Source organism: Aspergillus vadensis (genome assembly GCF_003184925.1).
Source record: "Aspergillus vadensis CBS 113365 unplaced genomic scaffold BO88scaffold_11, whole genome shotgun sequence".
In the NCBI taxonomy this organism is placed as follows: Eukaryota; Fungi; Ascomycota; class Eurotiomycetes; order Eurotiales; family Aspergillaceae; genus Aspergillus; species Aspergillus vadensis.
In genome coordinates, this window is record NW_020292049.1 from 954,908 (window position 1) to 979,554 (window position 24,647).

General features: G+C 49.9%; 10 protein-coding genes across 10 annotated transcripts; 5 read left to right on the top strand and 5 right to left on the bottom strand.

Moving 5' to 3' along the window:
• Positions 1–15: 15 nt before the first annotated feature.
• Positions 16–408, top strand: BO88DRAFT_453780 (H/ACA ribonucleoprotein complex subunit NOP10; the record flags this gene model as incomplete). Its single annotated transcript, XM_025710767.1, has 4 exons — positions 16–28; positions 87–201; positions 275–327; positions 386–408. The coding sequence occupies 4 exons, from the start codon at positions 16–18 to the stop codon at positions 406–408; spliced, it is 204 nt and encodes a 67-aa protein (XP_025563136.1).
• A 326-nt stretch (positions 409–734) lies between these two features.
• Positions 735–2,076, bottom strand: BO88DRAFT_340550 (rRNA-binding endoribonuclease; the record flags this gene model as incomplete). The annotated part of the gene is made up of 2 exons (XM_025703061.1): positions 735–1,247; positions 1,303–2,076. The coding sequence occupies 2 exons, from the start codon at positions 2,074–2,076 to the stop codon at positions 735–737; spliced, it is 1,287 nt and encodes a 428-aa protein (XP_025563137.1).
• A 2,472-nt stretch (positions 2,077–4,548) lies between these two features.
• Positions 4,549–5,463, top strand: BO88DRAFT_47403 (uncharacterized protein). Its single transcript, XM_025711788.1, has one exon. It carries the CDS (start codon positions 4,686–4,688, stop codon positions 5,229–5,231), a length of 546 nt encoding a protein of 181 aa, XP_025563138.1. The 5' UTR covers positions 4,549–4,685; the 3' UTR covers positions 5,232–5,463.
• Positions 5,407–7,140, top strand: BO88DRAFT_47299 (uncharacterized protein). The gene is made up of 5 exons (XM_025711752.1): positions 5,407–5,781; positions 5,841–5,945; positions 6,005–6,378; positions 6,438–6,505; positions 6,558–7,140. Exons 1-5 carry the CDS (start codon positions 5,581–5,583, stop codon positions 6,971–6,973), a joined length of 1,164 nt encoding a protein of 387 aa, XP_025563139.1. The 5' UTR covers positions 5,407–5,580; the 3' UTR covers positions 6,974–7,140.
• Positions 7,141–8,070: 930 nt separating this feature from the next.
• Positions 8,071–10,279, top strand: BO88DRAFT_443931 (Zn(II)2Cys6 transcription factor; the record flags this gene model as incomplete). Its single annotated transcript, XM_025710062.1, has 5 exons — positions 8,071–8,222; positions 8,272–9,058; positions 9,106–9,267; positions 9,312–9,781; positions 9,839–10,279. The coding sequence occupies 5 exons, from the start codon at positions 8,071–8,073 to the stop codon at positions 10,248–10,250; spliced, it is 1,983 nt and encodes a 660-aa protein (XP_025563140.1). The 3' UTR covers positions 10,251–10,279.
• Positions 10,280–10,374: 95 nt separating this feature from the next.
• On the bottom strand, positions 10,375–12,304 carry BO88DRAFT_405037 (MmgE/PrpD family protein). The gene is made up of 2 exons (XM_025706777.1): positions 11,781–12,304; positions 10,375–11,712 (listed from the first exon to the last, which is right to left on the bottom strand). Exons 1-2 carry the CDS (start codon positions 12,180–12,182, stop codon positions 10,480–10,482), a joined length of 1,635 nt encoding a protein of 544 aa, XP_025563141.1. The 5' UTR covers positions 12,183–12,304; the 3' UTR covers positions 10,375–10,479.
• Positions 12,305–13,109: 805 nt separating this feature from the next.
• BO88DRAFT_405038 (uncharacterized protein) lies at positions 13,110–14,660 on the bottom strand (the record flags this gene model as incomplete). Its single annotated transcript, XM_025706778.1, has 1 exon — positions 13,110–14,660. A coding segment is annotated over exon 1 (581 nt), but the record flags the coding sequence as incomplete, so codon positions are not given.
• Positions 14,661–16,948: 2,288 nt separating this feature from the next.
• On the bottom strand, positions 16,949–18,641 carry BO88DRAFT_405039 (M18 family aminopeptidase). The gene has a single exon (XM_025706779.1). The coding sequence runs from the start codon at positions 18,561–18,563 to the stop codon at positions 17,016–17,018; it is 1,548 nt and encodes a 515-aa protein (XP_025563143.1). The 5' UTR covers positions 18,564–18,641; the 3' UTR covers positions 16,949–17,015.
• Positions 18,642–18,843: 202 nt separating this feature from the next.
• Positions 18,844–21,439, bottom strand: BO88DRAFT_405040 (glycoside hydrolase family 71 protein). The gene is made up of 4 exons (XM_025706780.1): positions 20,818–21,439; positions 20,320–20,375; positions 19,630–20,271; positions 18,844–19,583 (listed from the first exon to the last, which is right to left on the bottom strand). Exons 1-4 carry the CDS (start codon positions 20,954–20,956, stop codon positions 19,008–19,010), a joined length of 1,413 nt encoding a protein of 470 aa, XP_025563144.1. The 5' UTR covers positions 20,957–21,439; the 3' UTR covers positions 18,844–19,007.
• Positions 21,440–21,558: 119 nt separating this feature from the next.
• On the top strand, positions 21,559–23,752 carry BO88DRAFT_47746 (zinc-dependent alcohol dehydrogenase). The gene is made up of 5 exons (XM_025711972.1): positions 21,559–22,037; positions 22,100–22,195; positions 22,265–22,492; positions 22,564–23,141; positions 23,197–23,752. The coding sequence occupies exons 1-5, from the start codon at positions 21,875–21,877 to the stop codon at positions 23,473–23,475; spliced, it is 1,344 nt and encodes a 447-aa protein (XP_025563145.1). The 5' UTR covers positions 21,559–21,874; the 3' UTR covers positions 23,476–23,752.
• The last annotated feature ends 895 nt before the right edge of the window (positions 23,753–24,647 follow it).

A 24,647-nucleotide genomic window follows, 5' to 3' on the forward strand; every position in this document is an offset into this window, starting at 1 on the left:
CTGAAGATCTTTAGGATGCATCTTATGTGTATGTTTCTCCGCAGTCGGACTCCCCTCGATCGGTCATAACTAACGAATGCACAAAGACTCTCTGGGCCCTGATGGCAAGCGGGTTTACACCCTGAAGAAGGTCACCGAGGATGGTCGCGTTACCAAGAGTGCTCACCCCGCCCGTTTCTCTCCCGATGACAAGTACTCCCGGTAGGTTCCTCTTCGCCAACGGTATTCAGACACATCGGAGAGAGACTTTGGACTAATGATATTGACTATCTAGTCACCGTGTGACCCTCAAGAAGAGATATGGTCTCCTTCTGACCCAGCAAGTCGGTATGAAACCCCGAGTACAATTCCCATTATGGTGGACATGGCTGACGACAGACTACAGACAAGGAGGCTGCTAAGCTGTAAACGGGTTGACGGAAAAACATGATTGAGATACAAAAGGTGCTTTGAATCATTTATGGCGAATGGTGTTATCTATGGTCTTTGGACGATGAGAAACTTTTGTTCGGTTTCTGTGCGGTGCCCATGGCCGGTATCTTAGTGTGCAAAATATACCATCCAAGAATTTGCTCTATATTCGTTACCTAGCATATGCTATGTGTATGCTCTATAAATCGTTGATCACGAGCCGTTCATCATAATCCATCACAGAAATAGACCAAAGGTGCAGCCATAAACTTTTAAGCCAGACGCCAACCCAGACTGATGCAAAGAGACGAGAAGCCATGCCATTACCGCTTCCTCGAGTTGACATTCCTGCCAGCTCCCACACGGACCCGACCGTTCTTGTTCCGCTCTCCAGTCAGGATGCTTGGGAGGTAGTCCTCGTCCATGAGGTCGTGCTCCTTGCGCATTCTGCGGTTCTGCTCTGCGGTGGCTCGAACATACTCCTTCTGGTCTTCCGCCAGAATCAATTCCGTTCCCCAGCCACCCTTACCACCACCTCCCTTCCACTTTCCGTTAGAAGTGCCGTGGACGGGCTTAGGGACACTGAAACGGTTGCCGCGGTTGTTCCACTGCATGTTCTTTTTCAAGTGCATCTTGAACTGTCCATTCGCGTCAGTCGTGCAGGAGACGCGGGTGAGCGTGTCTTTGCCGCAGCGGGGACAAAACTGCTTGTTCATGTCTTTGGTGGTGAAGAAACAGGCATGGCACCGCTTAATGAAAGACTTCAGATGGCGGATTCGCTGCAGGGTGGAAGTGGAGAGCAAGTTCAAGTTCATCTGTAGCAGCACGTTTTGACACTGTATCCTAGTTAGTATGGAACATAGTCATTCTGGGTGAAATTCCAAAGCATACCGCAAAATCGGTAGTCATGGTGGCAACCTGCATCACCTTGGGCTCCGGCGCCGCAGCCGCAGAGCTAGCCTCATCGCGGGCCTGCCGCTTCTTCAAGTTAGAGGGCGTGATCCAGCCACCATCCGAATCATCGCCATCATCTTCCTCCTCTTGGGCGTCGTCAGCGTCCTGAGGAGTCGGTTCCTCTGTCTGGGCCTCTACAGAGGCATTTTGCAACGCGGTCTCCTGTGTGCTGGTCTCCTCTCCCAAGCTTGCGTTCTTCAGATCTTCCGCAACGGCATTCACCTCATCACCACCGTCTTTGTTCTCTTCCTTTTGGGTGGTCTCGCCCTCAGTCTCACCCTTGGCCTCTTCTCCCTCCTCTTCGGCCTTCTCCTCCTTGACGGGTGGTTTTCCGTTCACCTGTTTCTGCCCCGGAACACTTCTCAGTCTCCAATCACCACCATTGCGCTCGCATTCAATCTCGTATGCAAGCGCCAGAACCTCAATATCCGTTTTACTCAGGACAGCCCGATCACCAGTCTTGCGTGCAAATTCGCTCAGGACACTGACGCTTTTCGGGGATGGTGTGCGCTGCTTCAAGAAGGGGAGGTAGAGTGTCTCGACGCGCTGGCGGGCGTCAGGATCACGGATTTCGCTGACGACGGAGGGGGTGATGAGAAGTTCTTCGCATTGTGCGAGCAGCGTGGATAGCGGCGGGGTATTCTTCAAGATGGGACCGGCGTCAAGGACGATGGTGTGGACGGGCTTCACAGGCGATGAAGAGTCCGTCATTTTGGCGGTAGATGATGTTAGTATCTCTGCGACCGTCTATCAAACTTTGTGAATGGAAAATCAATGTAGGAGTGAGTGTATTGATTGACTCTTGGGCCGCAATTGTTGGATGGAAATTCCTCGGATGGGATTTTCAATTGGTCTGTGCATCGTTCCTTATCTTAGCGCCCGCTTATCGAGACTCTTCCGACTTTCTCACCCATCACTCGCGCGACAACTGGTCAGTGCCATAGTAAACAAGCCGGAATTCCTGTGTCTGATCCATCGTCCCGGAAGATTCAGAATATTCTGACAGATTCCCTCGAAAAGCCACTATCGTGGTCTGTCTGTCATCTGGACATTCACATACAAAGTCTATGTATTTGAAATCACATGGCAATGACAGGTCATTCCAATGCAGAAGGCCCCGTCCCTGATCCATCAGAGCCATCCAAAGTACGAGTACTCAAGGTCGTCGACACACCAGTAGCCTTCCAAAACCACGCAGTCCTCGGGAATCGAAAAAAACGAACAATCGAGGAGATTAGAGGCACCACGAGAATCTCATTAATTTCGCATGGCACCATCAGGATGCCGAGCTCTCCGCGCGAAAAATGAAAGGAGTGCGTGTTCCGTCCTTAGCAAAATGAATGATGGCGACTAGCATCAACCGAGCAGGGCCACGGTGAGTCCACTTGCCAAAAGTACTTGCATACAATTGACTCATTCTTCGTCTCGACCTGCACACAGTCAGTTTGCGGGTTCTGAATGGAGGTGCCTGGACGGAGTACTCCGTCTGACTGCAGAAGTGCGAACAGTACCCTGGACATGCGTCTATCTATCTTCACACTAATGCAGGTATCCATGGAATCAAAAGACTGATAGGCCGTTCGTCCGGTGGATTTTTGCTGACAGGTATTCTGTACCGCGGATGATTTCAATCCGACTCAGAAGCTACTGTATGTGACGGGGATCTATGACTATCGTGCATAGCTCACAGCTATCAAAGCAACTGGCACTTCAAAATTTTGGGTTATTTTGTCGTGTTTGATTGGCTTTGCCATAACGGTGGCGCGCAAATGCCAGCTGACACTTCAACTGGAAGAACTTTTCAGTCACCATCGCCGAGCAACACGAATTTTGAGTAGACACGCAAGCAAGAACGACGAGATAAAGAGAGAGTATGTGTGTCCACGTGTGGACTTTGATCATCTTATGGTCCATGCTATACGCTCTATTCGATACATGGCAGAATTCCTAATAATGTTTATATATAGAAAAATCGCTGCGCTTGACCTGTCCAGACGCTGGCTCTCTGGGTGGAAGGCAACCGGCTGCCTCGTTTCCATACAGTCAAACTAAGGCGATGAATACACCATATTCACGACCAGTTCATGAATACTGTTGGCTCACTCGAATGGGTCAAGAAAAGGCCTTCAGTAGTAATCTTGGTGATTCTTTGCCCGGGTCGCTACGGGTATGATTCCCGAGATATATAATTGGGAGTGGATGAGTCCCACGATTGTGTTACCCAACTCCTGATGGCTGGTAGGAGATCTTGACGCACACTCCACTTCGGCCAATCCAGAATGCAGGCGTACTGATCGACCAATGGATATGGCTCTGCGTGGAACTATCAGTGCGGTGGCGACGAGGGAGGCTTACCAGAGCCGAACGCGCAGCACCAAATGCTGCTTTCCTCCTAGAGAAAAAAAAAAAAAAAAAGCACGCTATGGCCAAGCGACAATGGACCGATAATCATCCAATTCTAAAAGATCAATAGACAATAAGTAAATGAGCGGACTCGAGTTTCGTCTGCGGTTGGCTGTTTTTGGCCAACCCGGAGGAAGGTCCCGGCGCGCCTAGTCGGATGTGATACATCGTCTTTCTTTTCCACGCCGGGCGTTTCAGTCAAATAACCGCACCAACACCAGCACCCTACTGATCAATCAGCATTGTTTGACAAAATTGATGGCCTATTCGTCGAGTCTCCTCACGGGCTGTAGATAGAGACACGAATTTCCGCCTGTACGGTACTTTGCCCCCCTGCATGTCCGTTATTTAATGTGGCTCTGTTCAAGGCCCCGGAAATCATGCCATGAAATTCCCAAAGAAGGAAATGACAGGTCGCATCGGCCAGCTGGCGCACCCAGAAGTACTTTTGATAACGGATAATGCCTCCCCCCTCACAAGGTCGAGTGCTTATCCAGAATTGAATCAATCATTTTGAGATTCATGGAAGTATCGATAGGGGAGAAAGTATGACAGTCCTTTGCATCCCTTACTCTGCTCATCCCTGCCCCTATGTAGGACCTGTGGCAGGACTGATTTTGATTGATCCCCTCCCTGTACAACATCACCCAGAAAAGCCCTCTTAGGGGGAAAATAGAGAGTCACCTGATGTCAACCAGGGGCACAGGCCATTTGTAGGCACTGTGGAAAGGACAGACTCGGAGATAATCGATTCTTGCAGCTTACCTGGCCTCTGCGCTGTGGCATGGCTCAATGACAGCTCCGGCCCCAGTCCCAGGGCAAGGAGTCGTGGGCTCCACGATCTGCTGGCTGGGCAGACTGTCATCCAGCCCGTCAAGATTCGTCAGGTTCGAGACAGACAGCTCTACGCACAATGTATGTACTTCGTACGCACGCCGGTCGTATGCAAGTGCCTCCGCAGACGCATAGAACAATCCATGTATGCATCCAACCAGAGGAGAGTTTTGGATACACCGTCGATCCACCGTCTCTCCACTTTTGTCTTTGACAGACCAGACTGGGCGGTATTTTTTTCAGTGACCGCGGATGCAGTCAATGGCCGATCATCATCGACAGTATCAATAACCCTAGCGACACCACAGGGCTGGAACATGTCGCTTAGGCCTCTGCTATGCATAGAGACCTCTCCAGTCACTCTCCGCAAAACCTACGCACAATGGCTGCAAGAAAAACCAGAAAAAGAAATCGCGCGAGGCACCAAATGTACCTTTTTGTTGCCTTTACCCATCTATCAACCTGACTTTGTGCCAGGACCACATTGTGGCTGCTCTCTATCATTTGCTTATTTGTCTCCTCCCTTGCTTGCTTTTCCTGCCCTCCCTTTCTGCACCACACACCCATTGGACCCAGCTCCTGTCCTAGGGTCGGTCCGTGAATCCGGAGCAGCAATTAGACATGACTGAGGATCTTCACGGGCTCGGTACCATTGGTCTATTCGCATCCTTCTAGTCAGACAGAGCCGTTACTGGGTCTCACCAAGCGCAAAACGTTTATATCCCCATCTTTTCCCCCTTCCCCTGCGAGTGTCCCCCTCACAGTGACACGCGGAACAGTGCTCCTTTCGCTCATTGGGGGGTCAGTCGGACCCCAGGTTTTATATGAGTAACGTTGCTGGTCTCTGTACACAGAGGCCCGTGTACTCGTGAACCCTCGGCCACATTATACCCTTGTTCAGCCCGACTTGTCTTTGGAACCCCAAAAGACCAAGCCTCGTCTAAGTGCTCCCACGGAACGATCATTTTGAATGCGACCATGATGGACTCTCACACTCATTTCGCCCGAACGGACGATGGTGCGCACGGGTCATACATGTCACCCCGAGGGGGTCGAGCGTTAGCCGTCAGTGTTGTGTTTACCAGTCTAGCAACATGTTGTGTTGCTGCTCGTATTTACACGCGCACCAAGTTGATGCACCGCATGGAGCCAAACGACTGGATGATATTGCTGTCCTTGGTAGGTGCATGAATCCCCGACAGAAAAACAGCAAGTTGCTGACTACCGGAATTGGTAAGACGTTGTCCTATGTCTTTATGGGTCTATTCGTCGTGGAGGCCCTGAATGGGATGGGAATGCATGAGGCACACATCCCACCATCAGTCCTGTTAAAACAGATGAAGGTAAGTTAATAACCTATACAGCATGCGCGGCTTGGTGTTAATATAAGCTGGTCGATCAGGCATTCTGGCTTACCATTCCATTCTACAATGCTGCTTTGCTGCTTGCCAAAGCGTCAATTTTAATGCAGTATTTCCGCGTGTTTCCAACCCGGCGCATGCGGCGCATTTCCTGGATTATGATCGGCGTGCTCGCTACCTACGGATCGTGGGCGGTCCTCAGTGCTTTCCTCAATTGCATTCCCGTCGCCAAATTCTGGAACCCGACTATTCCGGGATACTGTCTGAGCATGGAGGGACTGTGGTTCTCGAACGCGTCCATGCACATCGCTACTGATATCGTGATATTGTTGATACCAATCCCGGCCTTGTCGGGGCTTGAATTGCCGCAGAGGCAGAGAATGGCCTTGATTTCGATTTTCGCTCTGGGTGGATTGTGAGTGTCCCGGTACCCACGCACTGTTGGCAATGGACTCTTACTAACGCTGTATCTAGTGTCTGCGTAACTAGTGTTTGCCGGTTGGTTTCCCTGAAGAAGATTTCCGACTCTACCGACCCTACTTGTAAGTCGTCCCTCTAGCACATCACGCGGCTTGTGACTAACAGAGTACTTAGACGACAATGTCGGTGCTGCATCCTGGTCTGCAATTGAATGCAACACGGGGATAATCTGTGCTTGCCTGCCTACCCTCCGGCCTCTCATTTCGCGACTTCTTCCACACTTCCTCTCGACTCTAAGCGGTGGAGGCCATGCGTACGGCTACGCACATGCGCCCTCATCGCAAAGCCAACCGCCAACGTTCTGGAATGGCACCGGCACGGTGACGACTACGATTACCACACACATGGACGATCTGGAGTACGCTCATTGCACGGGAGACTCGGACAGATACCTTACACTTGTTCCGGGACATGAACTTGGGGGGAAAGGAAAGCTTATGGTGCGAGAGACCAATAATTCGGCCGGTTTCCGCGATTCAGTGACGGGGAAGGATGTGCGATCAGACATCGCATCACCGTCATCATCATGAACAGCGTACCATGGGCAGTCGACCAGGCCAATAGGAGTCGCAGTATGTTGATGTCATTCTTACTGATAATATATTATAGGAGCTATTGTTACCATTTCGTTCTTTAAGCGTGTGTTTCCTTTCTGTCTATACCTCTGCCGATGTATCTACTGGCTGTTGTCTTGTTCGACCAAGTTATATATATACTATACTATTCTTTGTTCCAGCCCCCATGCATTCCTTCATGATAAGGCCAAGTGGGATAGGCAGCTAGCCCTAATCGGCAAGCAATCCCCAGTCGGCCCTCCACTAACTGTGAAGCGCCGCAGCGGCCTAAGAATCATGACCCACTGAAATGATGAGCGATCCTGCCATCTTCGGGCCTCGGCAATTATCAGTGAGACCGATTCTTTTCGCTGATTTCACAGTGCGGATAAGTCACAGATTATGCAGCAGTGGCTTGCTTGCAGATGAACTTTCTCTCTCATACCCGCAGACCAGCACCTGGCGCGATACTATAAAACAGTAATTCAGGAAGTTGAAGGTCTCGCAACTGAACCGAAACGGTTATCACTTTATCCCGTCGCTCTTCAAAACGGTGTTTCGGCAATATCCTTATTCATGATCTGAGGTAAGATTATAGTCCGTCGGCCCGTAGCATGGGCCACCACGCCTGGCCTAGTGCCGGCTTCTGGCTTCGATACCAAGCTAATGACCGGTAGATACTATGCCTGCCTTGATAGGCATAAGAATCTCTGACGTTCTACTTGTGTCATGGTTCTTGTGCATAAGGCACAGACAGCTAGGTCTGATGTTGGCCCGGTAGGATCTCGATTGAGTGCTTCTTTAGGTTAGATCGTCGTCCTTCCTATGCACAACATGGTAGCTGCTTTCTTGGCACTTGCATTATCTTTGATAACATTGAATGCAATGATGGAGATCAAGTGTGGCGCTGAACGTAGATGGATGCTCTATGACGAATATACGGGGCGAGACCCTACCTCCTGCCTGGTTCCCCTTGTCTTTCATTAACAGAGGACAATTTCTTGCCCACAACATACATTGTTGCTTTTCTCGGTGGACGGCACTGGAACACAGACATGAAAACTGGTAGGAACATGAAGACGTCGGCCCCTGAGTATGCTTGCAACGAATGTCGGATCCGTAAGGTTCGATGCGACAGGAAATCGCCCTTGTGCTCTAGTTGCCGCAAGTCAGGGTTGGTCTGTCAATACACTAAGGGGAAGCGGATTGATCATACCAAGAAGCTGTCTGTCTCATCCCGGAGAGTCTGATTATTGCGGCTGACTTGATTACAGGGTTGATGATGTCCAATCACTTGCAACTCGTTTGCAACGATTTGAAGAAGCAGTTGTTCGATTCTCATCTAGCGTACAAGCCTCCACCTCGCCTCTCAGCGGTGTCTCGACCAGCTCTTACAGCTCAAACACCCGACGATCGAGTGCTTGGGGGTCATGTACGAATTACAGTACATCCGAGGAAAGCCAGACAGATAATTTGGTTGCTGAGGCTTTGGGGAGTGATGGGTACCAGCAACCGAGCTCAATTTATACTGAAGCTCGAGCTGCCGGTGACCGGTTTGCCTCGTCATTGCCACCATCAAACAGTCCTGGGTTATCAATTGAAGCCACCTTCCCCTCTGGCTCGCTGCTGCAAGCTCAGATTACCAGTGCGAGTGCGCTCTTCCAACGACTGGACACGGACAAACCTCCATTATTGGATTTCCTTCAATATGATGACCAGTCGCCTAGTCTTCCACCACGAGCCTTTCTGGAAGCCTTCATCGACACATACTTTACTGAGCTCAGTCCATTGCTCCCCATATACGACCGACAGAGCGTTCTGACGGCCATGCGGACTCAGTACGAAACCCTGGATGCTCCCGATCCAGCCTGGTTTGTATCACTCAACAGCATCCTCCTTCAGACACTGGAAGGAAAGTCCACCACAGCGAAGAAGACTAGCATGATACCTCTAGAAGCGAGCCTTATCACCCACCTATTGCAAAATATTCGGCAATGCTTCAACAATTTCCAAAGACTACTAGAACCGCGTATGGCCAATGTACAAGCCCTCTTGAACCTGGTATGGCAGATCTGCATTTGTTTGAACCCGGCTAAAGGTTGATGCAGGCTTTGGTTGCTCTCAAATACTTCCACTTTACATTATTCGAGACTGTCTTCACCCAGGCCTGTGAACTCGCCAAGTCGATGGGACTACACCGGAGCATGGGCAATGCCGCAAGACAATGCGCCGAGTGTCGGGATCTGTTTTGGTCTCTCTTCATTATAGATGTGAGTTCGCCATCACCTTGTCTGTTCTCCGCTAATCGAACAAGAAACACACATCCCTAATAACCGGTACACCATGTCTCTTGCCATCCTATGACGTTGGTCTCCCGCTTCCGACAAGCTCCGGCATTCTACTCAGCGATCAATTCGATGCGCGCATCTCCCTCGCTCGGATTCAAGAAAGAATCTCTCGCAGACTTTACGCCAGTATTCTGCGCGTCAGTCGGAAATCTCTGAGACGGCGTGCCTATAAGCTTATCCGACGCCTCAACGATTGGACCACCCAGCACAGTCACATTCTCTACCCCCCAGCCAGCACCACCACTACTGCACAGCAGGCCATCGAACTCCGATACGCCCTCTGCATCTGCCATGTGCTAGTGCAGCGCTGTATACCTGCTTCGGAGAGTCGTCAGGTTCGACTTGAGCATGCTCGCACGGGGTTGCAGCTTCTTCAGGAACTGTGTGAGAGCTACCATCCGGGCGACAACATTTCCGGCTTCTCCATGTTTGAAAGGTGAATCGTTCTCCAGATTACTTTTCCAGTTAGAGAACTGATAAAGACTTCTGCCAGCATTCTACTACGTTACCCCATTGCCCCCTTCCTCGAAGTCTATATCCACCTCCTCAACCGCGAAAACAATGACTGTCCAGCTGTCGTGACTTCCGACGTCAATGCCCTTGTTTTCTTCGCCAAACGTGCAGAGTGTCTTGCTACAAACGCTTCTGAAGGTTCTCATGCTGATACTATTCGCTCTGTATCTCAGCTATGTAGTCAGATTGCTACTTCGCTTCTCCAGCAGAACCGGCGTCTTCAAGCACAAACACCAACACCACATGGTTCCCAATCAAGCTGTGAACAGAAACCATCAACACCGAATAAATATTCCATTGAATATGGCGGCACAAGTGTCTGGGATAATGATTTCGGGATGATGATGGATGGGTCTGATAGCTACCATAGATACGATGATGTGTGGTGTTGAATGCGTGTCTATCATCGTACGTAATTTATGACCTGCTTAATTTTCAGCAGACTCTTCTACGGAAGACAGATAACCCTACAGCCCTCTTCGCTTTCCTATGCACAGTTTAGAGCAACCGATAGTCCACAAATATGATTTTCACCATGTTGAATGATTTATTAATTCAAAATTATGAGATACTATCCCAACACGACCAACGCCAGAAGCATCAAAACAGATGACTAGTATACTACTGCAACGGATTGACCACATTCACACTCAGCAACTCAATCAACTCATCCACATCCTGCAACTCCTCCATCCCCAGCACGGCCTTTTCAATCTTCTCCTGCCTCTCCACCCCAATCAACCCGCCCGTCAACCGACGAAACTTCTCCAAGATCTCCTCATTCGAAATGGGTTCATCCACCCCCTTCGGCTTCAACAACGAATGCTGAACCTGACTGCCATCCGCAAACGTGATGGAGATCAACGCACCACAACCAATATTCGGCTTGTCCAACTCCGCCGTATGAATACAACTCGTCTTCCCAATCAATTCCCAAACCTCATCCCGATCCAACTTCCCCGACGAGAACTGCTCCAACAACACTTGTCCATCCACCAACTGCGAGGCCGCCACAAACGCCGTATTCATCTGCGCCCCCGTCGGGGTCAACGGCCTCGTCTCCGGCGCCCATCCACAATGATGAAACACCGCATCACTCAACTGGATCCGAATCTCCTTGATCTCTCCTAGTTTCTCCCGTCCAAATCGCTCTGGATACATCTCCTGCATCTCCGCCAAACACTCAATCGTGCCATGAATCCCCCCACAGCACGCATGCAACTTCAACCGAATCCACTCCGCCGTGTGCCAGAACGTCCCCAAATCCTTTGCCACCTCCTCCGGCTTCGAACTAGGCGTGTGCTTCGACCCTAGGCCAAACATTGCCAGAAATCCTCCATACGGCCGCTCAAACACCTTCTTGATCCCTTCATAACCTCCCCACGCTAACATCGTGCCCAACAGTCCATTCCTTGCCGCGAAGCCATGATGCATCCGCTTCACCATCCCGTCGTACTGCGCCGCCATGAGTCCGCATGCTTGTGTCGCTGCTACTCCGATCGCGTCTTCGACTTGACCCGCCGACAAACCGAGTAGTTTTGCAGAACTGCCTGCGGCCGCGGGTCCACCAAACACAGACCCGCAGTGCCATCCCTTCGCGAGCATCTCGGTGCCGTGTAGCGCCATGCCCACGCGCGGACCAACCTCGAACCCTACCACGGAGGCGAGAAGAAGTGTTCGCCCGTCGATGATGCGCGGTGCGGTCGGATGGTTCCGCGCACTGACGGCGGCAGCGAAGAGAGGAGGGATGACCACGGCCTGCGAGTGCAGGGGCGCCACGCTGTGGTAGTCGTCTACTTCGCAGGCTTGGATCCAGGAGCCGTTGAGGGTTGCGGCGGCGATAGCACCAAGGCGCTGTCAACATAGATTAGTACTTTACCAATACCTTCCGGAAGGTGAAGATAGGGGGAAGGAGAGATTACCTCTTCATACCCAATAACCACATGCTTTCCCTTCTCCTCGAAAACAGCCATCGCATCAAAAGCCTTCTGCGACCATGGGACGCGCGCACCGACGAGTGCGCAGGCGATGCCATCGAGAAAGAGGTACTTGGCGCGGGTGCGGACAGAGTCTGGAATGTCTTCTAGCTGGAGAGAGGCGATCCAGTTGCAGAGTTGGCTGGTGACGCCGTTGGAGGAGTTGTATGCTTCGGTTTCTTTCTCTTCTGCTTTTGTTCCTTCCTCTTTGTTTGGGGGTATCTGGTCTTTTTCTTTCTCTTTTGAACCATCTACCCCGTTGAGGGTAGTAGTCATGGTAGTATTAGAATTGGTAGGAATGGGCGAAGTAGCAGAAGCCGCTTCAGATTTAGCGGTGATGGCGACCATATCGGATGTAGTATAGAAACTCCCTAAAAGAATTCTTGATTGATTGATTGAAAGAGAAAGAATTCCCTATCTTCCAGATATTCGACACCCTATTTATAACCCCCCAAAGACACACAGAAAACGTCATCCAAACAACTAACAGGGAGACAAGCAATCAACTACGGACAACGTCGGTGTACCTTGCCTGCCCTACCCCTACTACTACCTACTACCTGTTCTACTACTACCATCATAACACCTACTACAAACCAGCTAGTATCCCTCCACACAAGCCCCCTCACTCAGTATCCAACTCATAAAATGATTGGTCCCGGTAATGCAGGAAGGAAGCTAGTTGGACGCCTAGAAAGTAGTCTAATGCTCCTCCAGTCGGATAAGAGGAGGATTTCGGGGTGTGTAACATATCAGTGATTATAGGCTGGGCCGACCGGGTTCCGAGAGCCGATTTTCGTGTTAGTCTGGTTCTCTTTTGTACATCTTGGCTCAGGGGTCTGGTGATCTTGGTCGATGGGCATGTGATGGTGAACTGTATATAGAATTTTTTTGGAATATTGATTGATGTCATGAGTGGTGTTGTCTGTATGCATTTGCTAACTTACTTCCTTCTGTCGATCAATCGGTTGGCTGTGTGGGATGGAAAGTAGGAAGTAAGCAGTAGGCAGTAAGCAGTAAGCAGACCGGGTAATCGGCGCTATTGTGCTATAGAGAAGAGGACATATAGGGGCGGGTGGGTGGGAGTAAGGGCTTACGCTTGGGCCTTATCTACCATATACTATATTGGTGGCTTATTATAGTTAGGAGGGAAACGGTCGGACTCGCGTATGACGTATGTCATGAACGGAGACAATCATTTGCCCTCTTGGGAAAATAATCTATTCAGCTAATTCCTGTTGGTTGTATCGTCTAGTGTAGGATTCATTCCATGCTTTTGATTACCGTTCGTATTTAAGGTTGAGTTACTAATCTGCTGTCTTGCTATGTTCAACCCTATGTTATCACCAAATCAGCCTTTCCAACTATCTCAACTCTCAATTCTCAATGTCCGTGAGCAATTCGTACTGAGAAGTGTGAGACCATGTATATCCCGGATATAGACTAGTAAAGCCCTCATGACGGCCTGGCGAGACTTGAATATCAGGATCATTGCGGAATGTACGTCCGCCACTACAGCTGAACCCTCCCATGTCTACCCACCGATTGCGCCACAGTTTGAGACCAATTTCCGGTCCTGGCATTTACTACCTCACTACTCTCAAGCATTAAATGTATCCTAATCAGGGAAACAATAGGTAACGTTCTTCAAAGACTGATTTGAGGCATAGCATGTCAGACCTGATTACCCCATTAATACTGATTAATCATATATCAAAACTATGCATACACCAAATACTATATACGACAAGCAATCACTACTGAGATCAATCATACGTCTTCAACCAAGTAAACGGCGTCTCAGGCATCATACCCGCCGCCACCAAAGCCCCCCGCAGCTTATGCACACACAACACCTCCCCACCGGGCATTGTCTCCGAAGTCTCCAAATCCGCCCACCAGAACCGAAATATCGGCTTGAACCTCTCCAACTCAAAGAACTTCTTTAACAGGCCTTTTACATGCTTCCACATATAAATTATCTCAGCCCGCCAAGCCCACCCATGTCCCTTGATTTGCCAGTCCCTGGCAGTCAGAAGCATCATCGCCTCGACATACCGCACCGGCATGGGGATTTTGACCGGGTACAGAGTATCAGGAAACCGGCCCCAATGCTGCTTGTCCTTCTGGGGAGGGAGACGGGGGTCACTGGCTAGGATGAAATGGGGGTCATCTTCGAACAGTTCTCCTAGAGTGAGCTCAGGCAGATCCCAGAAGAGATATCGCTTCTCGTATAGACAAAGATCGGTGTGGAACTCCGTGCCCATTTCTCCCCAGACACTCCCGTTTAGGTGGAATGAGTGGTAGGGGATGAAGGGGGTTTCGCGGGCTGAACCGGTCTTTTGTCCCATGTGGGGAAAGGGACAGAGCAGATGGGTGTAGTACATGGGTTGCTCATCGGGGAAGTTGGCTTTGCGGAGGATGCGGATTGCTTTGTTTATATCATGGCTTTCAAGGACGAGCTCGATGTTCTGTTTGGCTTGGTTAGTCGGTTGTGAAGAGTCTAGATGAGGTCAGGCAGTTGACTTACGCCGTGGAGCCCAGGCGCTCCCATGGCTTCAAACATGTAGTCGCCAATTAGGAGACATGGTATACCGTTCTCTTCAAGGAGCTGTACTATATCTGCGACTAGCTGGTAGTTCACCTCCTGGCCTGTGTATTGGTATCCAGACATTTTGGTTTGATGCAAGTAAGGCAGTGTCGCTGTAGGACAAGAACGTGTCCTTGAATGTGGGTTGACAGGAATATAAATCATTGAAGTTGCGTGTCTGACCATGGTCATTGTTGAAGCCAAACCTTGTGCGAATAAACGACATAGAGCTTGGTGAGCATATCTTCCACCTGGTGGAGGACCCTGATAGGGTAACTCCTTGTTCTGCAACATAATAGAGAGATTATTCAACGAGGACTTCAATGTCAGTTGCCGATTGTGTATGGCTCTATAGTTTTAGGGTGATTTAGCTGGGCTGTAGCGAGATGCGCAACTATGCAATCTGGGGTTTTCCGAATGGACAGAGGAGTGTATATCAAGCCTTTGTTTGCTTTGTCTTAAGGTTACCAGACATGCTTCAGTTGAATCTTTATCCTGGAAAGTTCATTGGCATTTATAGTGAGAGATAGATTGCAGCTGTGCTGGGATTTCCCACATTGCATATTGCATATATGTTAGAACATGTGCTACCATCTTAGTTCCGATATAGATGCATCCCTAAAGAGTATTCTTCAGATTCATCCTCTTACTCATTAGACGTTGTGGCCGTAAATATAGTAATAATACAACTGAAGCAAATATATGCCTTGGGAGGGGGCTCGAACCCCGTCTAGAACTGAGTGTGAGTGTATTTGACCTTTTATAAGATTTTGTCGGTAAATACTGTCTTTTGAATGGACCTTAACGGTAAATTCCGGTAGCATAATCCGATCAACTAAGAGGAAGTACAAAGCCTTAGCTATAAGCATGAATAGTTAGATAAAATCCATTCGGACTCCCAAGACATTCCCTAGGTTCAAAGGAAATACCCCTATAAGGGCTTTGTCTTCCTGCCGCTTATGTCGACAAGCGTATACAGGCTCATCAATCAGATTCTTTGTTCACTAGGTGTCTTAACCTTAGTTTCATACAGCTCATACAATTTTTACTGCCCTTTTGGATGAAAGATCAGCACCACTGTCAATACCGCTATGGTCATCATGGACGCAAGCGTGAAAATTGCTATACTACTAGTGAAAAATAGAATACCTAATTTGCACAGTACCACAGTAAATGTGCATGATAATTCCAATAAATTATGATGAATCTGACTTGCGTTTTTTTCTATCAAATGAATTTGGTGAGCAGTTGCATATTAACCAACCAACTAAACCTTTTCAAAAGACAGTCTTATATATGAATAGTCTGTGAGAAGAATCTGCATCGCATTGAGGAGAACATGCCTATTCCTATAGAAGGATCCCAACAATACCTCTCTATATAAAGACTGTATGCCTCAGCTGAGAACACGAGACACATATCGCTCAATCATATAATGTTGGGACATGTCTCTTTGCCTGCTTTCTATAGACGCGATATACAACGAAGTCGAGTCTACTGGTTAGCGAGTTGACATACATTTCTCGAGAAATTCTTCCACCCTCTGAAGAACCGTCACACATACTTCTACTAGCAGCCTTGAGCTTGTTCACACCGAAAACCGTCGAGGAAGCGGAGAACATGATGATCGAGGGTGGTATCCAGGATAGATGTATTCATCCTTCAACTCCGTATAGACCAAAGTTCATCCAGGTTTTCCCCACGTCAGTCAGCCATATCTATGATTGAACCACATACAGCGTCCACCGAGCCACTTAACCTTCTATGGTGTCAGAGAAGATGTCGCCATAATTATGGGCTATGCAGCAGAACCCAGATACCATATTGCTGGGAGTAGATAGAACGTTCAAGAGATCAAAACTGAAGTGCAGATACCAACAAACCACCTTACAGGCTTCGAAGAAATCACCAAGATCTCTCTCTCCCCCACTACTCCGTAGCACTGACAAGCTCGATTCTGAATCCACCAACAACAAATTGCACCAACCGTGTCATTGAGGGTTTCCCCCAAACTATCGCTCATCCACATACTGCCCACCCAGACCGTTTCGTTGACCGCCCAAAGCGGCAGAACTCCGTCGACCTCGCCAAAAAGTTTGCGGATATAAGCGGATATCAGCGGATATAATTTTATACAGTCCAGGAAAACTGAGTCAGCATTCTGTTACTTTTTTGTCCGCCTTTGAGGGGAGGGGGGCAGAATATGGTTTTGCTATGGACATGGCATTTGGGTCTATTGGTCTACAACGTTTTAGAGTACCTCGGTAGTGGTAAAGCTACTTCTTCTTGTTGCTTTATCGGGGGGTGCTTTGTTGGTTATTTTGGGGTTGAGTCTATATGGTCGGTATTGGCGGCTTTCTATTTGGTATGGATATTGAGGTGAAAGCTACATGCTGGACTTGAATATGCAGGACAGCTCGGTCTCGATTCTCTGTCCTCGCCCAGCATAGAAGCCGAATCCTTGAATGTAACCACAAAGGTCCGTGAGTATACTAAAATCAATACTTAATTTACAAAAGGAGTCCGAATTCGAAGCACTACACATAGCATTGGGGAATCTATATCTAGACTATCATCAAAGTACAACATGTCTAAAAGTCGGCAAACTCCTTGTCAATCTCCTCAAAGTAGTCGAAGAAACCCTTGAACAGCTGCACTCCCAGACCAGGATCCCGACTACCCGTTGTCGCCCGGATACTATGCATACTGAGTTGAGGAATGCCCACATCAATTGCCCGCATGCCAATCCGGGAGCTGGTCATGGGTCCGATAGTGCCGCCACTGCGGGAATCATTGCGGATCTGGAAGACCTGCAGAGTTGAGCCGCAGCGCTCAGCGACACGCTTCATGAAAGCATGGCTCACACTGTCCGTCGTCATGTGTCCGTTCGAGTCGGCGGAGACGGACACGCCGACGTTCAAGCGCGGGGCGTGGTTCTCCAGGTACACGTTGAGGAAGTTGGGGTTGACGGCATGAATCACGTCCGAGGAGACGAAGAAGCTGTTGGCCACGGTCTGCGCCAGCACGTTGGGACCATAGCTCGGAGCGAAGGCCTCGGCGATGCGCTCCATCACACTGCTCATGAAGTTGGACCGAGCACCCTGGCGGAGCAAACTGCCAATCTCCTCATCATCAAACATACCGACCATCTTCACCGATCCCGGGGATGTGCTGTCCGGCGAGGCGATCAGAGCCTCCTGAGCCGCGTAGCAGCATAGCTTGTCATCAATCCGCCCTGCAAAGATCAGGTCCTTCTCCAGACCACCCAGCTGCGCTGGCTGACTGTCATAGAGTTCCAGTTCCCAGTTGAGAATGGTGTTGTAGTCCGTAATGCCCAATTCCTTGGAGATCACTTTGACGAGCTTCTCCGGCTGCGTAGAGGCAAATGAGCCCGCCGCGAAGGGGCTGGTGGTGGACGTTTGCTGCTGGAAGAGGTCGGAGTTGTCCACGCCAATCACAGGGACCATCTGCGTCTCCTTGTTGAACGGGCCCTGAGACGGCGCGCCGAAGTGCGGTGCAAGGGTGGGGATACGGGCGATCGGCCAGTCCAGCTTGACCAACTTGGACTCGACCTTTCCGCTGCTAGGGTCCCGGACCAAGACACGGCCACCAATAGATAGATCCCGATCCCACCAAGTCTCATTCAGAGCACCAGCATATGGGGCAACCCCGAGCTGCTGAAAGCCGGCCTTTGTGGGGAGCTTGGACACGGGCTTCAACTTGGCGGTGAGGGCGTCAATGTGACCGGCCACGATAGCCATACCGTTTCCACTCTTGTAATCCTTGCCAATGGAGAACGCGATGAACGCACTGGAGTTCCGAGTGCAGTAGTATTTCCCGCCGCGTTCGAGCTTGGAGGTCCACGCTTCGCGCTCGGGCAGGCGCTTGTAACCTTTGCTTTCCAGCTGTTTGGTGAAGCCGTCAACAGCATGGAAGATGGTCGGATTCGCGGTCATAAACTCGCAGTAAGGTTTCGCATAGTCATCTGGATTAACGGAGCCCGGTCCCGCAATAGGTTGCGCGGTGGGCGCAGGAGAGACTGGAGAGTAGTCCTGGACCGGGTCGGGGAGGTGGCCGGACGAGCTGGGACGATAGGCCATGGCGGCCTCACGGAGGCCCATGATGCTCTTCTTGGCCATGAAGCTGTAGGGAAGGTTGTAAAGGTGGTTGATAAAGTAGTGGAATAGTCAAGTGGTCAATTGAGGAGGAAGAGGATGAGGAGAGGGAGAGAATTGGAGAAGAGCGGAGAAGGGACGAGGTCAGCTGAGCGGAGCTTCGACGATCATTCCGATAAGCGCCGTGACCAGTTTGGTTGCTGAGGCCCGGAGCTCCGTCGGGCGAAGGCAAAAGTGGGCTTCATTGTAAACGAAGAAAAGCTTACGGTCATTGGAGTTGATTGGAATAGTCACAACAGCAATCGCTTAAGAATCACGGTAATATAAGGGGCGTCTATAGCCCCCAGAATCTATTTACCAGCCAAGTTGATCGGGAGCTGCGTCACTGATAAGCTGCGTCCCACTTGGCCCGAGCCGAGGATGAACCACTATCTCCTATCTCCATCTATCTAGTATCATAGTTTCGGCTTAGTCGCTCGTTCCCACATACGCGTTCCAATTGACATTGCCATCCTTGCAGTCATCCGTGATCGCTGGTCCAACGGTAAGTGCAACCTCATAGCCATTCCGGACCATCATTATCCGCACCGGCCCCGTTTGCCCGTTGAACGGCACCGAAAAGTGATGGATTCCTGGACCCGACGCCTGAAGAATTGTAGGTTCGCAATATCCGATCTGGACGTATACCTCGCAGGCATCTTTAACAGTAGCACTGACGAATACTCGGTCCTGGGCAAGTTCACTCGGTGGCATCACCTCCTGGCCCACACCAGGATCATTGCCCGTCGTGCCGTTGGCGCTCCCAGCGTAACTCGGATTTAAGCGATACCAGTACACCATCTTATCCTCCAAGGGTAGTGTCTGATTCGCCTGATACGGACTATTTGCACCGAATCCTCGATAGGCGGCGATGTAGTGGGGCAGCAGGGCTCGCCACGCATCGTGCGGGCAATCCAAGACGTACTTAGAAGATCCGTCAGGCATCCCGGGTTCATAGATTGGCCCTATATAGTGGGATTCCCCGTAATCATTCCAACTGATAATCTAATCATGGTCAGCAGTGCCTAGCATCATCCGAGAATCGCCTTACCTGGACAAAGGCCGGCTGTAAGTTGATGACTTGCTCCCACCGTATATGCCACAAATCGTCCCCACGCCATAGCCAATTCTTGTTCCACTGGGGTAAATTGGTGTAGAACCAGGGAGAGACAGGCATCATGTACGGCTTCCCAGAAAGGGCGTGCATCCATTCGCGATCGCTCGTCACATTTTTGTTCTGCGCCCCCACCGGCCAGGCATCCCAACTGAAAGCGCCGTCAATGATGTCCAGGTAATCCCTGAGTCTTGCCGGCCCCATATCGGGCCAGGATGGCATAAAGAAGCAATCAGCGGAACCTTTGATGTACGGCCAGTCGCCTGCATTACCAGCCCCTATAAATGTCGATACTAGCGGCTTTCCCTGATAGTAATATTGGGCACTTCGATTCCGGTAGGTGTTGATCGTTGTGATCACCCGATCGGCCGGCCATGGGCCTCCGGATCCATAGTCGAAAGACAGGAAGAGGGAGAAATTCCCGACGCTCTCCGCTGCAGAGTACGCTTTATCGAGGACATCATCGGTGTAGCTGTCCTGAGGAGCAATGTTCAGTGCAAAGCCATCGATATGAGCTTTCTGTGCCTCTCTAATGTCCGACTCCCACTGCTCGGGGGTCATAGCAGCGGCATTTCCAACCTGACACAGTCAGTGAGCCGTTCTCTCATGAAAGGCAGAAGTACTCACGATGAAATGAGCGAAAACAGTCTGTGGGCCAGATCTGGCGAGTACCGGCGTTGCAACTATAAACCATGAGATTAGACAGCCGATCAGCATTTCATCCAGTGTTGAACATCAGTTGTTGGTTTTGAAGAAGCTGTGTGGTTGAGTTTCGTATATAGCGAACTGAAAGCAAAGTAGTGCTATCTTGAGCCCAATATAAGTACGCCTGACTGTGTATACTTTGGTTTCGTATACAAACTTCAGTCGCTAAGTGCCGAAGGTGCGGTCTCGACTTTTCCAAGCCAATAAGTACATGATACATAGGCGATCTACAATATAAACACGCGGGATCACTCATATTTCTCCAAAAGGTATCCTTATAACAGGAACAAAGCAGACGGATACGAGAGCGACAGAATGAAGGGAAACAGCTTAATGGCAAGATCAAGCTGATCATTTCCCAAAAGAATCAATCACAGCTTTCAGGAATGGGTGAACAAAGTATGAAATTTCGGTACAAACCTGGAGGTAATGGCGGCGGGGGACGGTGATACTGCTGATTGGGCGGTGGACCCGTCTGCTCAACAGGCTGGGAGGATGGCTCCAATATCTCTTTGGCATGACGGGCAATCCGGTCTAGCCAACGATCGAGGTGTTTCATGATGGCATTTAAGGAGGGAGACCAGGGCGTCGCGAAGAATTTGGCCAAGACAAGAGTGAGCCGGCGGGAATGAAGGGTGTCTTATTGGCCCAAGAAGCAAACTTCCTATTCGGCAACCAGAGGCGCCCTCTTCAAGAAGTGACAGCGACGGAGATTTCAGGGCGTTCAACCGGGTGCTGTACAGCTTCGATGACACGGGGAAGACAGAGATCATAAATGGCGGGGACCGGCTTGGCAGTGCACCCGAGAGCTTTTAGGCAGAAGTGCTTCATGTTGACAACTGTTGACAACACGAAGCATGAGTAACCCAAGAGAATAAATTGAGCTATCAATGCAGAATCATGCATCTAAAGTTAGACCCGACTCGCGATAAGCGACGGGCAAGATGAGATCTGCAACGCGGCCATCTCCAACATGGACAAGCAACGACAGGGCAGCTGACAGGGCCCAGACCTTGTGCTCCCAAAATTTTGTATTCGTATATATGGTAATTACCTCATTTATCATGTGCAATGTCAATATCGTGACCAGCCAGTTGACTAACTGTCTAATTGTCGAGGCCATTGAATGTTGTTGATAGATGACGTCATTTCAGAGAGAGCTTTCTGAAGCAATGGAATCTGGGTAGCACCAAAGGACAGTAAGTCGGGTCCCAACCGTTGCCTAACACAAGCGTGCCGTAGGGTCGGCGACCGGCTTTGTTTCAAGCTTTGAACCAGAATTGGGGTACCGTTGCTGGAGAGCATGACAAGCATGACAGGCACCGACCTCACCGTGATGTCAGCTATGGAGGCCCCGCGAGAGGCGAGACAAATACCCCCATGCGCCCCGTAATCCTGCACCATCGATTCTTCTGCAAATATTGTAATACCGAGTAAATATCCTCATTCACTTAAGATATCAAATCCAATCGCAATCATGGCTGCAACACAAGCTGCCAACCTCGTGGAGAAGGCAGTCGGACATAGCGGCAACGCCTCCGTCACCACGGATGTGAGCAATTATTATGGGGAGTATGGCCAGGAGACTGGGGAGAAAATCAAGGCGACCATCTGGACCGGAAAGAACCATGTCGAGGTTGGTAAGTAGGATCGGTATCTGATTTGGCTTCCTGCTTTCCTTTATCTGACCCTGTGTGATTAGTGGAGATGCCTAAACCAAGAGTTGTGGATGAAGGAGACGTACTTGTCAAAGTGACTGGGAGCACCATTTGCGGAAGTGACCTTCATCTATATCATGGTATGTGTTCTGTGTCCGAGTATGCCTCGCCCTTTTTCGCAGTTTCCTGACCGCTGTTGCTTCCTGCAGGTGTCATCCCTCAGCTCGAGAAAGGTGATGTCCTGGGTCATGAATTTTGCGGTGTTGTTGAGAGCGTAGGACCAGGAGCGAAGAAGGTGAAAAAAGGAGATCGAGTGGTGGCAGCTTTCCCCATTGCGTGCGGCGAGTGTCGGAACTGCAAGAAGCAGCTGACCTCCCAATGCGAACGCACCAACCAGAATTCTGTCACAAATGCCATGTATGGCAAACGGACGTCCGGTATATTACCCATTTCATAGTATTTCTAACCGCTTACCTCAATATTTAATGCTAACCTGCATCCTGGGCAGGCATCTTTGGCTACAGCCACTTCACTGGCGGTTTTGCTGGTGGTCAAGCAGAGTATGTCCGAGTTCCATATGGTGATGTCAACCTCTTGAAGCTTCCGGATGATGTTCCAGACGAGAAAGCATTGTATCTGTCCGACGTCCTGGCCACTTCGTACCACTGTGTGGTCGACACCGGGGTAAATGAAGGCGATGTAGTTGCGGTCTGGGGTGCCGGACCCATTGGTCAAATGGTGGCTAGCTTCAGCTTCTCACAGGGAGCCAGTAGAGTCATCCTCATTGACGGAGGAGAGGCCGCCTGGCGCTTGGATTTCGTCCAGAGCAAAATCCCGAAGCTTGAGACCTTGAACTTCACCAAGCTGCCCAGAGGGGAATCCATCACATCTCAATTGAAGAAGATGGTCCCTGGAGGACCAGATGTTGCTTTGGATTGTACGGCGGGTGAGTACGCCAAAGGATGGGCACATTATTTTGAGATGCTCTTGGGCATGGAGACAGACACTTCAGAGATGTTGAACGAGATGATTACATCTGTCCGACCCTTTGGCCGCGTGGGAGTTACAGGTGTCTACGCTGGTTATGTATGTGACAACCACATCTACCTATGACTTTGTTCAGTGAACTAACGACTATCAGACAAACCACTTTAACATCGGTGCTTTGATGCAGACAGGTGTCCGGCTCATTGGCAATGGCCAGGCTCCAGTGCAGAAGTATTGGAAGTATCTCCTTGAGCAGATCCAGAAGGGTGAGATCAACCCATTGGACATTGTGTCTCATCGCGTCCGCCTGGAGGATATGGACAAACTATACGAACTGTTTGACCATCGCGAGGGAGGCATCCAGAAGGTCTTTGTCCAAACCAAGTACTCAGCTCATCCCTCAACGGGATCGCCAGCTCTGGTCGATTTGTAAAAGCTGCTTATACCGTCTAATGTTCTATTTAATCGATGAACACTTCTCAATCTTGTACTTTACGTGACGAATAATGCAAATCACACATATTCTACCAGACGTCTTTAATTCAGCGAATGGGGGTACGGAGGTAATACTTGGTGGGACCCAAAGGGCAAAAAAATAGGGAATGGAAGAAAGGCAACCCGAAAATCAAGAAACGAGCGATGATCGGTGGAGGGAGGATTTTATCAGTCACAACGGTCGCTTCCGCGAATGGCAGGCATCCCTATTGACTACGTACTTTTGAAGCACGGGTTACCAACCTCTATGCAACATATGTGGCATTCATATCAGCTATGACTCAAATAATTGAGGTATAAGGAAATCAAAATGTGAGTCCCTGCATGGAAAAAAGTCGGTCTGCCGCGTTCAACGACAGCTATCCAAAATCGGGCCGTATTCGCCTCCAAGGGATTCCGTTCATCGGCATTTGAAACACTTACAATAAATGACTTCAACCATGAGCGCTCCATCTGCTGGCAATAACGCAGGCAAGTAACCAGGAAGAGTTTTCACCATACCCATCCCACTAGACTGAACCCGGCTAAGGAGGCGGATTTCCTCGACTGATCGTCGACAGGTTTTGGTTCGTGCATTACGATACGCATGGTTCGGATTGCCCGAAATGGACTAGCGTAATCTGATAAGATCAGACGACGGAGGGAGCAGTGGTACCGAATAATGCCAGCCATCATGAACCAAAACCCAGAGCATGCGGGTTGGGGGTGTGGGATGGGTCTTGCCTGCACCGGTCCGGTCATAAAGGGAGAAGAATTCCTGAAGGGTCTCCGAAACTGGAAAACCGTTCAACCGGCTAGAGGTAATTGGCTCCATCTTCTGTTCTAATTGCTAATCACAGGTCCCGTTTGATTTCATTTTTCATTTCGTTTGTCGAGGAGTACCTGGGCCATTGGGGACTCGACGCCGAATGTCCATATTTCTATGTGTCAGCCTCGCTCCGTTATAACTGAGGCAAATATTAATTGCATCCGCTTTTGCCATGTGCTTTTAGGTTTTTTCCTTCTGCTGGGGACAGTGGTCTTGCCAAGGAATCCGCGCTCATCGCGGGTGGGAACAACCACCAAACAGAGGCTGGACGGGAAGAAGACCTGTACCCACATGTGCGGCCT

Coding starts and splice junctions, on each gene's coding strand:
- BO88DRAFT_47403 (XM_025711788.1), top strand. CDS start 4,686: ATGTACTTCGTACGCACGCCGGTCGTATGCAAGTGCCTCCGCAGACGC.
- BO88DRAFT_47746 (XM_025711972.1), top strand. CDS start 21,875: ATGGCTGCAACACAAGCTGCCAACCTCGTGGAGAAGGCAGTCGGACAT. Junction 22,196..22,264: donor TGACCTTCATCTATATCATG/GTATGTGTTCTG, acceptor TGCTTCCTGCAG/GTGTCATCCCTCAGCTCGAG. Junction 23,142..23,196: donor CAGGTGTCTACGCTGGTTAT/GTATGTGACAAC, acceptor AACGACTATCAG/ACAAACCACTTTAACATCGG.
- BO88DRAFT_405039 (XM_025706779.1), bottom strand. CDS start 18,563: ATGGCCAAGAAGAGCATCATGGGCCTCCGTGAGGCCGCCATGGCCTAT.
- BO88DRAFT_47299 (XM_025711752.1), top strand. CDS start 5,581: ATGATGGACTCTCACACTCATTTCGCCCGAACGGACGATGGTGCGCAC. Junction 5,946..6,004: donor TCCTGTTAAAACAGATGAAG/GTAAGTTAATAA, acceptor CTGGTCGATCAG/GCATTCTGGCTTACCATTCC. Junction 6,379..6,437: donor ATTTTCGCTCTGGGTGGATT/GTGAGTGTCCCG, acceptor CGCTGTATCTAG/TGTCTGCGTAACTAGTGTTT.
- BO88DRAFT_405040 (XM_025706780.1), bottom strand. CDS start 20,956: ATGAAACACCTCGATCGTTGGCTAGACCGGATTGCCCGTCATGCCAAA. Junction 20,376..20,817: donor CCCGCCGCCATTACCTCCAG/GTTTGTACCGAA, acceptor CATGGTTTATAG/TTGCAACGCCGGTACTCGCC. Junction 19,584..19,629: donor TACAGCCGGCCTTTGTCCAG/GTAAGGCGATTC, acceptor GACCATGATTAG/ATTATCAGTTGGAATGATTA.
- BO88DRAFT_405037 (XM_025706777.1), bottom strand. CDS start 12,182: ATGGTCGCCATCACCGCTAAATCTGAAGCGGCTTCTGCTACTTCGCCC. Junction 11,713..11,780: donor TGGTTATTGGGTATGAAGAG/GTAATCTCTCCT, acceptor CTATGTTGACAG/CGCCTTGGTGCTATCGCCGC.